Source organism: Staurois parvus, unplaced genomic scaffold, assembly GCF_062004578.1.
Source record: "Staurois parvus isolate SC_StPar_1 unplaced genomic scaffold, SC_StPar_1.0 ptg001747l, whole genome shotgun sequence".
NCBI classification, from domain to species: Eukaryota; Metazoa; Chordata; class Amphibia; order Anura; family Ranidae; genus Staurois; species Staurois parvus.
The window spans coordinates 137,284-149,903 of NW_028319543.1; the positions used below are offsets into that span (position 1 = coordinate 137,284).

Below are 12,620 nucleotides of genomic sequence, written 5' to 3' on the forward strand. Positions count from 1 at the left end.
CGTAGGGTTCAATATTGAGTTGGCCCCGCTCTTTGCAGCTATAACAGCTTCAACTCTTCTGGGAAGGCCGTCCACAAGGTTTAGGAGGGTGTCTATGGGAAGGTTGGACCATTCTTCCAGAAGCACATTTGTCAGGTCAGGCACTGATGTCGGGGGAGGAGGCCTGGCTCGCAGTCTCCGCTCTAATTCATCCCAAAGGTGTTCTATGGGGTTGAGGTCAGGACTCTGTGCAGGACAGTCAAGTTCCTCCACCCCAAACTGGCTCCTCCATGTCTTTATGGACCTTGCTTTGTGCACTGGTGTGCAGTCATGTTGGAACAGGAAGGGGCCATCCCCAAACTCTTCCCACAAAGTTGGGAGCATGAAATTGTCCAAAATGTCACCTTAAGAGTTCCCTTCACTGCAACTAGGGGGCCAAGCCCAACCCCTGAAGAACAACCCCACACCATAATCCCCCCTCCACCAAACTTTACACTTGGCACAATGCAGTCAGGCAAGTACCGTTTTCCTGGCAACTGCCAAACCCAGAATGTCCATCATATTGCCAGACAGAGAAGTGTGATTGGTCACTCCAGAGAACACGCCTCCACTGCTCTAGAGTCCAGTGGCGGCGTGCTTTACACCACGGCATCCAACGCTTTGCATTACACTTGGTGATGGAAGGCTTGGATGCAGCTGCTCGGCCATGGAAACCCATTCCATGAAGCTCTCTACGCTCTGTTGTTGGGCTCATCTGAAGGCCACACCAAGTTTGGAGGTCTTTAGCTATTGACTCTGCAGACAGTTGGTGACTTCTGCGCACTGTGCGCTTCAGCATGCGCTGACCCCGCCCTGTCATTTGACGTGGCCTACCACTTGGTGGCTGAGTGGCTGTTGTTCCCAGTTGCTTCCCCTTTGTTATAATCCCACTAACAGTTGAGCGTGGAATATTTAGTAGCCAGGAAATGTCACGGATGGACTTATTGCCCAGGTGGCCACCTATCACGGGACCACGCTTGGAGTCACTGAGCTCCTGAGAGCGACCCATTCTTTCACCAATGTTTGTAGAAGCAGTCTGCATGCCTAGGGGCTTGATTGTATACACCTGTGTCCATGGAGGGGATTGGAACACCTGAATCACATGATATGGAGGGGATTGGAACACCTGAATCACATGATATGGAGGGGATTGGAACACCTGCATCACATGATTGGGAGGGTGGGGCCAATACTTTGGGCAATATAGCGTATATGAAAAGCAGATTTTTTAAAAAAAGTTCCCCTTAGCACGTATTGAAATACCCTCCCCCCACCCCCTCTACAACAAGGCTGCCCCCTGCAGACTCACCAGATTAGGGATCCAGCACCTTTTGTCTTCCAAGCTGAAGAAAGCCCAACATCATTCAACTTACTACCTGTGAGCCCAGGTTGTCAGAGACACGTCCTTTGGCGGCACCCTAGAGGAAGGCAGTAGAGAGAATAATGAGGTGACGCTGCCCCCTGTGGCTTTTTAGACTCCACCCCCTCCTAGAGGAAGAAGTGGAGGAAGGGGAACCATGACATCATGTGATACCCCTGCAAAAATATACCTAGGAAGAATTTTTTTTATTAAAAGGGTGCTCCAAGGGGAGTGGAGGGTCTCAAGCGGGGAAAGAGCTGAAGTAACATTTTATTCTCAACTGCTTATTGGCTCATAAAAAAAACATTTTCTAAAACTAAAACAAAGAACAAAGTCTATTGGAAGTAGAAATGATGTCTATGGGGAGATTGGTCCTTCTTTTCTTCTCTCTCTGTAGGTATAACTGTGAACAAAAGTCGCATTGAAGATAATTAGGGAGTCTTAAAAATATTCTGGCGCCATCTAATGGTCAAAATGCAGTATTTTCCAGACTGCAATATTTTGGGAAAATACTGCATTATGGCCACTGGATGGCGGTGACGTTCATAGGAAATACACAACTAAAAGGCATTATGGAGAGTCATCGCGACGGCTGTGCACATGATGAGGCGATTTATTAAAAATATAAATAGAATCCTAAATGTCTTGTCTCTTCTATTGGTCTCTACAGGGCAGGCTTACGTGCTCGCTGGTCTTCCCAGTCCTGGTGGTGACCATTGGCTCCCTGCAGTTCGGGTACAACACCGGAGTGATCAATGCCCCCGAAAAGGTGATGATTTCTGTATATTCCTTCTTTAAAAGCTACTATATTGCAGTAAGGAGTGTGAGGGACCTGAGGAGTCTATGTGTGTGTCTGATGGCAGCAACATCCCGGGTATAGGCAGTACATAGACAAGAAATATGGATGTAAGGGGACATTGGGATGGGGACATCTGACGTATGGGGGGACTCTGATGGGGATACCTGATGTAAGGAGGTACACTGATGGGGATACCTGATGTAAAGGGGGACTCTGCTGGGGACATCTGATGTAAAGGGGCACTCTGATGGGGACGTCTGATGTAAAGGGGCACTCTGATGGGGACACCTGATGTAACGAGGGACTGTGCTGGGGACATCTGATGTAAGGAGGGACTCTGGGGGAGCACATGATATATGGGGGCACTCTGATGAGAACACCTGATGTAAGGGGGCACTCTGATGGGGACACCTGATGTAAGGAGGGACTCTGGGGTGGGGGCAGGTGATATAAGGGGGCACTCTGAGGAGAACACCTGATGTAATGGGGCACTCTGATGGGGATACCTGATGTAAAGGGGGACTCTGGGGGGGGCACCTGATATAAGGGGGTACTCTGATATGAACACCTGATGTAAGGGGGCACTCTGATGGGGACACCTAATGTAAGGGGGCACTCTGATGGGGACACCTGATGTAAGGGGGCACTCTGATGGGGACACCTGATGTAAGGAGGGACTCTGGGGTGGAGGCAGGTGATATAAGGGGGCACTCTGATGGGGACACCTGATGTAAGGAGGGACTCTGGGGTGGGGGCAGGTGATATAAGGGGGCACTCTGAGGAGAACACTTGATGTAAGGAGGGACTCTGATGGGGACATCTGATGTAAGGAGGGACTCTGGGGGAGCACATGATATAAGGGGGCAATTCCCCCCTCCCCCCAAAATATTGCCCCTTGTAGAACAAATTCCTACCCCCCGCCCTACCATTTTACCCTCTCTAGCACAACCCCCCCCTCAAATCCCCCCTCTTAGCTCAAATTATCTTCCCCCATCCCCCCTCCCAGCACAAATTTCCCTAAATCAAATCACCACTCCTCAAATTTCCCCTCCTAGAACAATTCCTTCCCCCTGCCACTCCCAAATTCCCCCTTCCAACATAAATCCCCCCCCCCAATTTCCCCCTCCTAGAACAAATTATTTGCCCCTCAAATTTCCCTTCTGAGTACAAACCCTCCTCCCCCAGCTCCAAATCCCCCCTCCTAGCAAAAATTTCCCTTCCCCCAATCCTTCATCCTAGCACAAATCCCTGCTAATCATCCCTACTGGCACCCCCCCCCCCAAGAAAGTCCCCACCCCCCCATTCTACCATATTACTTTCTCTAGCACAAACCCCCCAAATCCCCCACGTAGCACAAATACTCTTCCTCCATCCCCCCTCCCAGCACAAATTCCCCTAAATCGTTTCAAATTTCCCCTCCTAGAACAATTCCTCCCCCCTGCCACCCCCCAAATTCCCCCTTCCAACATAAATCCACCCCCCCAAAAAAACAAAATCCCCCCTCCTAGCACAAATCCTCTACCCCTCAAATTTCCCTTCTGAGTACAAACCCTCCTCCCCCCTCTCCAAATCCCCCCTCCTAGAAAAAATGTCCCCTCTCCCAATCCCCCATCCTAGCATAAGTCCCTGCCATTCATCTCTACTAGCACAATCCCCCCCAAAAAAAGTCCCCTTTTGAAAAATTCCCCACCCCCACCCTAACATATTACTTTCTCCAGCGCAAACCCCCCAAATCACCCCGCCTAGCGCAAATGCTCTTCCGCCATCCCCCCTCTCAGCACAAATTCCCCCAAATCACCACTCCCCAAATTTAACCCCCTGCCACCCCCCAAATTCCCCCTCTAGCATAAATCCCCTCCCCCATCTCCTCATGATTCCCCCCCTTCCTCACATGGCAGCTGCCCCTCCTGCCCACTCCTTGTCCCGGACCTACTTGGGGATATGGGATTGTACCCCTTATAGGGGCAGTTAGCATCCAATGAGCCTATATAGCTTCTTTATACCATCCTTTATAGAAGGGTGCAAGGAACGATCCTAAACTACTATAGGGGGGTGGAGGGGAGCCCCCAAGAGATATGAGCTGGCAAAAATAAACCCCATCGCTCGTGGGGTCGGAATTGAATCCCCCCAGACTTGTCCTGGAATGAAGGCACATTTGGCGTCTATGACTTGCTGCGCGTTGGAAGAAATAAGAAAACCTCCGTACTATAGATCCACACTGACTGATGGGCCCCTATCTACGTGCTGAGCCATACATACCACAGGTGGACGTGCTGCAGCATGTTCCCGAACATTTCCCTTCTGTATCCCATCCGAGACTCTGACATTCCCTGAGTTACAGCAACATTCCTGTTTGCTAAAAGGGAAACAAAGCTTCATCATTTCTGACGTTTTTAGTAAAAAAGAAAAAAAATGGCGTAGAACGCTGGAATTTGGTCTACAAATGTAAAGTTGTTAATACCCCAGGGCCCAACCGACAGCCCAAAGGAGACATGTGGCCCTTTGGTAGTTGTTGGGTGGCCCTCGGTCCCTAGGAGTCTATAGTGGGAACATTGATTTGTAAAAGGGATTTTATACCAGTGATCTCTACTAGCCTCATGTAGTGTCCCCAGTCTCTGACTCAGGTCTCCATTTTCCAACCAAACCTGTAGAATGCCCCCAGTCTCCAACCAAATCTGTAGCATGTCCCCAGTCTCCAACCAAACTTGTAGCATGCCCCCAGTCTCCAACCAAATCTGTAGCATGTTCCCAGTCTCCTGCCAAACCTGTAGCATGCCCCCAGTCTCCTGCCAAACCTGTAGCATGTTCCCAGTCTCCTGCCAAATCTGTAGCATACCCCCAGTCTCCAACCAAACCTGTAGCATGTCCCCAGTCTCCTGCCAAACCTGTAGCATGTTCCCAGTCCCCTGCCAAATCTGTAGCATGCCCCCAGTCTCCTGCCAAATCTGTAGCATGCCCCCAGTCTCCTATCAAACCTGTAGCATGACACAAATCTCCAACCAAACCTGCAGCATGCCCACAGTCTCCTATCAAACCTGTAGCATGTCCCCAATCTCCAACCAAACCTTTTGCATGCCCCAAATCTCCAACTAAACCTGTAGCATGTCCCCAGTCTCCAACCAAACCTGTAGAATTCCCCAGTCTCCAACCAAACCTGTAGCATGTCCCCAGTCTCCAACCAAACCTGTAGCATGCCCCAGTCTCCAACCAAACCTGTAGCATGTCCCCAGTCTCCAACCAAACCTGTAGCATGTCCCCAGTCTCCAACCAAACCTGTAGCATATCCCCAGTCTCCAACCAAACCTGTAGCATGTCCCCAGTCTCCAACCAAACCTGTAGCATGTCCCCAGTCTCCAACCAAACCTGTAGCATGTCCCCAGTCTCCAACCAAACCTGTAGCATGTCCCCAGTCTCCAACCAAACCTGTAGCATATCCCCAGTCTCGAATCAAACCTGTAGCATGTCCCCAGTCTCCAACCAAACCTGTAGCATGTCCCCAGTCTCCAACCAAACCTGTAGCATGTCCCCAGTCTCCAACCAAACCTGTAGCATATCCCCAGTCTCGAATCAAACCTGTAGCATGTCCCCAGTCTCCTACCAATCCTGTAGCATGCCCCAGTCTCCAACCAAACCTGTAGCATGCCCCAGTCTCCAACCCAACCTGTAGCATGTCCCCAGTCTCCTACCAATCCTGTAGCATGCCCCAGTCTCCAACCAAACCTGTAGCATGCCCCAGTCTCCAACCCAACCTGTAGCATGTCCCCAGTCTCCAACCAAACCTGTAGCATGCCCCAGTCTCCAACCAAACCTGTTGCATGCCCCCAGTCTCCAACCAAACCTGTAGCATGCCCCCAGTCTACAACCAAATCTGCAGCATTTCCCCAGTCTCCTATCAAACCTTTAGCATTTCCCCAGTCTCCTACCAAACCTGCAGTACGCCCCCAGTCTCCTACAATTCACTATGACCATGACTAACATTGCATATGCTGAGCATTATGTGTATATCTGAGTATTTTGTTGCAGATTGTTTCTGGGAGAATCTAATGCTGCAGGGGGGGGGGGGGGTCTGTTGATGTTGGAAAGTATTTTGTTGCAGGGGGCCTATTGCTGCTGGGAGAATCTTAGGTTGCTGGGGGGTCTGTTGTTGCTTGGGAGATCTATTGTTTCTGGGGAGAGCTATTGTTGCTGGGGGGTCTATAGTTACTGGCTGCAGAGGAACTATTATATTGTTTTTCTTGTTATTAACCAATTCCACACAAATCACAAATGAGAAATTTTAGGGGGGTTCTAGGTGATTTCTTAGCAATATAAAGCATTAAGACATAGCTGGATGGGGGAGATTTCTTTGCATATAATAAAATTGAATTAAATTGCGTTTTTGGTTCGTGTTGCTCAGATACACTGTAGTTCCACTTTAAAACTCAGACTTGATATCTGAACAAAGCACATCCCTCTATAGTGTGTACTTGTCACAATCCAGAGCACTAAGTGCCATTTCTGTCTGCTGCCTCCGTCCTCTGCTATAAGCATGAGTCTCTTCTGATAAGTTTTCCTGACACCAAGATAAAAATGGTGACGGGGAGGGACCTCCAGCAGATTGACAGCCTTATCTCTGTTCCTGTGTGCTGTGTGAAGGGGGGGGTCCCTTCCCTCCAATCAGCTCTCAGAGCTCTACTCACTGATGTAACTTCAGCTCCCCGCCCCCTGCTTTTACGGGTCTGAGAGATCCTGTGTAAATGTTGCGCTTTGGGTGGATGTAGGGGAAAGACGGTTACAGATAAACAGGTACAACTTATGTAGATGTTTCATCTGTGTGTATCACCTGAGGCCAGTCACTACACTGGGCATATGGAAGGGTTTACAAGAACTTTTTAAGTCCTGTAACATAATCATTCTGCTATACAGACCACCCAACGCATTTTAATCAGTCAGGAATTTAATTATCGGGACCCTATGATTAAACTCCTGGACAAGTGAAATGCGTTGGAGTGGCTGTATGGAGGATGTTGGAGAACTTGCCAAACTTTTCGGAGGCTGGATTAGGAGGATGTTGGAGGACTTGCCAAAATTTTCGGAGGCTGGATTAGGAGGATGTTGGAGGACTTGCCAAACTTTACGGAGGCTGGATTTTGAGGATGTTGGAGGACTTGCCAAACTTTCCTGAGGTTTTATATAGTTCCCCATCCTTTTTGGGACTCATGAACTGTGATAGCAGCCAGGAACGGGAACCATTTCCCAGTGCCGGTGGTAGCTTGGGGATCCGATGCTTGAATGGAATATCTAATTCTCTTTACAAACAGGTTTCATCTTCCCTTCACAAAGAAAGTGACAGAAGGAGCCTAGATGTCATGGACAACAGCTTCACTGTTTCAGATTTCTTTGCTCCAGTCTATAAACCATTTACTGATAATGATTGTCTCCATCTCATACGAAGCGAAGAACTGGTGTTGGCTGCCAAAGACAAACATAAGCATCCACGTCTATTAGAAATCTAACATTGTACGGGGTTGGCAACTTGAGAACCTCAGTAGTTTCTTTTCCTCAACAGTTATACAACCCTCCAGGTCAGCCATTTTCAACCAGGGTTGCGTAGAACTTTAGGGTTCCTCCAGAGGTTGCTAGGAGTCCCTTGGGCTGTGGCTGATTGACCTCTCATTTGGTGGTCCCCTCAAAGTGCTGGGGCCAATGCCAGCATCAGGACACCACTGATCTTTTTAGCTGTCTGGAAGGTCACTGTAAGGAGGTAATTTCTGCCACTGACCACCAAAGGTCTTAGCTGGGGTTCCCCGAGACCCAAAATGTATTTCAAGATTACCTACGGGGTAAAAACATTGAGAAAGGCTTCTCCAAGTATTGCTTTGTTTTACTAAACTGTGCAACTGCCATTTACTTTTTTCAGATCATCAGGTCGTTCTATAATGACACGTACATCCATCGTTACAACAAGTCAATTTCTGAAAGCCTCCTGACATCACTCTGGTCCCTCTCTGTGGCCATATTCTCCGTAGGTGGGATGGTGGGCTCCCTCTCCGTAGGGTACTTCGCCAACCGTTTTGGCAGGTAAGGATATAGCATTCTCTTTCTAGGTTATAATTTGCAGACAATCTACCGTGTTTTTAGGCCTCACATGAGGCCATATACCATAAATTGTGCATATTTCTGCACCTCGGATACACAGCTGCCATGTATACCCAACCATAGGAATGAATGGCTTAATGCCGCTATGTGTCTACTTACAGTACATAAACCCATGTATGTGTGAAGCTATACTCCCCTGGATGCAGACTATCTGCAACCAGGGTTGTAGGCAGGGGTGTATTTACCACAAGGTAAACAAGGCATTTGCCTAGGGTGGCATTATTTAGGGGGCAGCACTTCCCCCTGGAAGAAGGGACATATACAGTATGGGGACCAGGTAGGATCTGAGAGAGGCATTGGGCTGCTTGATGGTGCATGCAGAGCCCAACTGTTGTTCCTGGGGATGTTCAAAGCTGTGAACATCTCTCTGTCGCCGTTGGTGGGGGGGGGTGTTAATGGAAGGCTCTCTCGGGTGGGGTGGAGGGGGAGGATGGGGCAGGGGTGTTGGTCACTGTCAGGCTCTCTCCAAGGGGCAGGGTGGTGTATGGTGTTGGTTGGTGTGAGACTCCCTCTCTGCCGGGGGGGTGTTCCGATTTTTGTGTTGCCTACGGCAGCACAAAACCTCAATACACCACTGGTTGTAGGCCAGTACCCATGCATGGATTAGGCAAGTAACACCATAAACCCGCATACAGCCACAACCAGCCATTGCTATGGTTCCTTGCGTGTGGTTAGCTGTGTATCCTGGACATGGAAATACGCCCACAAATTACATTATACAGCCTCATGTGCTTGAGTGTCTGAGGACATGAAGTTCTTCGGATACATATGTGGCTGTGATCAGTGATTATTAAGGTGTGTTCATGAATTAGAAATCTTGATAGTAGTTAGGAAATGTATAATACATACTGTATTTACTCATGGGTTGGGTTTACCATTAGACACAGTAGGCTTGTGCCTATAGTCAACGAAAGGAAAGAACTGGCTTTTACTTGGAAATTTATTAGCCGCAATATTTGTTTAGAAATGGTAGAAGTACCATCATCTTCTACTATCGTAATATTCTACGTCAGCAGAGGACCTCAATAGAAAATGCTCCAGGTAAAAGAGGAGATCCTTCCAGAGGGTTGAGGGTTTGGGCAGGGCTGTCATAATCCATGAGCACCTCTGGGCACTGCCCAGGGGCTCCAGGTGCATGGGGGGCCCCGATAATCTTTTACATCATACTTGCCAGCTGTCCCGGATTTGCTGGGACAGTCACGCCTATTACTAAGCTGTCCCGGCATGGCCCGGGTAGCATCCCAGAATCTGTACTGTGCCCTCCTGATCCCAGTATTGTGTCCTCCTGACCCCCCCTGTACTGTGCCCTCCTAATCCCAGTATTGTGCCCTCCTGACCCCCCCTGTACTGTGCCCTCCTAATCCCAGTATTGTGCCCTCCTGACTCCCCTTGTACTGTGCCCTAATCCCAGTATTGTGCCCTCCTGACTCCCCCTGTACTGTGCCCTCCTGATCCCAGTATTGTGCCCTCCTGACCCCCCCTGTACTGTGCCCTCCTGATCCCAGTATTGTGCCCTCCTGATCCTAGTATTGTGCCCTCCTGACTTCCAGTATTGTGCCCTCCTGACTCCCCCTGTACTGTGCCCCCCTGATCCCAGTATTGTGCCCTCCTGACTCCCCCTGTACTGTGCCCCCCTGATCCAGTATTGTGCCCTCCTGACTCCCCCTGTATTGTGCCCTCCTGATCCCAGTATTGTGCCCTCCTGACTCCCCCTGTATTGTGCCCCTCTGATCCCAGTATTGTGCCCTCCTGACTCCCCTTGTACTGTGCCCCCCTGATCCCAGTATTGTGCCCTCCTGGCTCCCCTTGTACCACGCCTTTCTGCCTCACCCCCCTCCCATACTGTAAGCTTTTATGTTGATTAGTCTTTTATTTATGGAATGTTTTCTTATTGTTTAAAATCAATTTTATTGAAAGTAGAGGTCCCCAGTGCATCACTTTGCCCAGATGCTCATGATGCTATTAAGACGGCCCTGGGTTTGGGTACCAAAAATGTTGTGCCTAGAGGTTGCAGGTATGGAGATCCGGCCCTGAGGATGCTGCCCGTGCTTCCTACTTAATAGTTGCTAATTTGTCATAGCTATGTTAAATGCCAAGGGGAGAAATCAGGGGAGCACAGCATAGGTTTTGTGGAGTCCCAGGGTTCCTCTAGAGAAGGGGTCTCTAAGCTTTGTATACAAAGGACGAGTTTACTGCCCTTCAGGCTTTAGGGGGGTTGAACTGTAACCAGTGGGATTAGAAAATGGTGTCAGTGGGGAGAATAGTGGCCCTTCGTTGGTGTCAGAGAAAGAATAGTGCCTCATTGTTGGGGTTAGTGAGAGAATTAGTGCCTCATTGTTGGGATTAGTGGGAAATTAGTGCCTCATTGTTGGTGTCATTAGGAGGAATAGTGCCCCATCATTCATGTCAGTGGGAGATATTGTCCCTCATCTTTGGAAACAGTGCAAGGAATAGTGCTCCATCTTTGGTGTCAGTGGAAGGGACGGTGCTCCATCATTGGTTTCAATGGGAGGAATAGTGCCCAAGTTTTTATGTCAGTTGGAGGAATAGTGTTCCATTATATATATTGGCGGGATAAATTATGAACCGTTGTTGGAGGCACTGGAAAGGATAGTGCCCCAAGGACTTTGATAAAGGCAAGTGAAGGGCCACATCCGCATCAGTTTGAAGACCACTGCTCTGGAGGTTGCTAGGGGTTCCTTGAGCAATGAGCAATGCTGGATCTTGATTTCCCACCTACACTGACCGTCAATGTTAGGGGCCAATTATCCACTGGCATCCAATGTAAGAGTTTGCTTCTACCAGCCGACCAGCAATGAAAGAGGGAACTTTTCAATTGACCACTAACGTTAGAGGGTTCTTCTCAAAAGTCTCTAGTATTAGGGGACTCTACACTTTTTCTGTAAATTATAATTATTCAATTGGTTTGATATTTATATATAACCAGGGTTCTCATTTGCCCTTTTCCAGGAGGAATGCCATGCTACTGGTCAATGTTTTTGCTCTGGTGGGAGGAGCCTTAATGGCACTTTCTAAGGTTGCTTGGTCCATCGAGATGCTGATTATTGGAAGATTCATTATTGGAGTTTTCTCTGGGTTCTGCACTGGTCTAGTGCCGATGTACATTGGAGAACTGGCGCCCACTGCTTACCGAGGAGCTTTGGGGACACTCAACCAGCTTGGCATCGTGGTTGGAATATTGATAGCACAAGTGAGTACTTGAAATGTGTTGCGTCAGACAAAGTATACTTTATTGGATAAAGAAAGGGAGTGTAATGGTACATCTAGCAGTAGTTGGTCACATTCAACTGGGCTTGTTCTGTAATGTTGAAAACAACTCCAAGCTGGTCTTCAGTTCTAATGAACGTCAGGAACATACCCCAACATTTATACCCATGGAGGTAGCACCAATACTTTAATCTGGTCACCATGGGTTATTCTCCAAGATCAGAATAGGAGATGTGGAAGCACCCTGTTCTAGTTCCGTATCCCCACGCTTGGTGAAACATACAGCAGTTTTCACAAATAGTAAACGTGTGTTAGGTTTTTGTATTTTTACCTTTTTTAATACTGTGTACAAATAAAAAAGTGAATTGAATTTCATGGTGGGGTACCTTGAAACTCTTATTAGTTTTTTCATTAGGGATTTATTATCATTCAGCAAAATGACGAAAAGCGGGTGAGGAGGGTGAAGCTCCACTTTAATGATGGTGGCACAAACGTATCCCATGTAGCGCCAAAAAAGCAAACCACTTATTGTTGCCACATCACACGTCTCCTTACCACTGAATCAATTCATGGTTTCTTTTTGGTGCTACAGTTCAGTGCAGTGCTCATCTATGTATTCTGTTGCCTCAGTCTACATCGGTCTTTCTCAACTTTTTACCCCAGAAGAACCCTTGAAATAATTTTCGGGTTTCTGGGAACCCCTGCTAGGATTAGTCCATGGAGGGCTCATAAGAAAAATGCTCCTTGTGGTCAATGGAAAATAAGATCCTCTACAGTGCTGGTTAGAATGCCACACTTAGAGTCAGCTAAAATATCATCGGTGCCATTGGCTCTGCCAAGTGGTAATGGACCTGGAGCTATGAAGGCACCATCAGATGGAAGGTCAATCAGCCACAGCGCAAAGAACCCCTAGCAACTCAAGGGTTCCACAAAACCCTAGTTGAGAATGCCTGGTCTACATAATTAAAAACACCAGCCTTAATAAAGGCTTTCCATTGAAGGCTTTCCATTGGTGTGTATGTTGGATGGGTCTCAGAACGCATACATTTTCAGGATATTGGCTGTACGGTGCTGGAT

General features: G+C 48.3%; 1 protein-coding gene across 1 annotated transcript in view; it reads left to right on the plus strand.

Annotated features, from left to right (window-relative positions):
* Positions 1-12,620, plus strand: part of LOC149434522 (solute carrier family 2, facilitated glucose transporter member 3-like) — a 28,044-nt gene that overhangs the window by 4,585 nt on the left and 10,839 nt on the right. Inside the window, exons 2-4 of the mRNA XM_089663683.1 lie at positions 2,049-2,147; positions 8,077-8,237; positions 11,286-11,526. Coding sequence (XP_089519809.1) covers positions 2,049-2,147; positions 8,077-8,237; positions 11,286-11,526 — 501 coding nt within the window. The remainder of the gene's footprint in view (positions 1-2,048; positions 2,148-8,076; positions 8,238-11,285; positions 11,527-12,620) is intronic.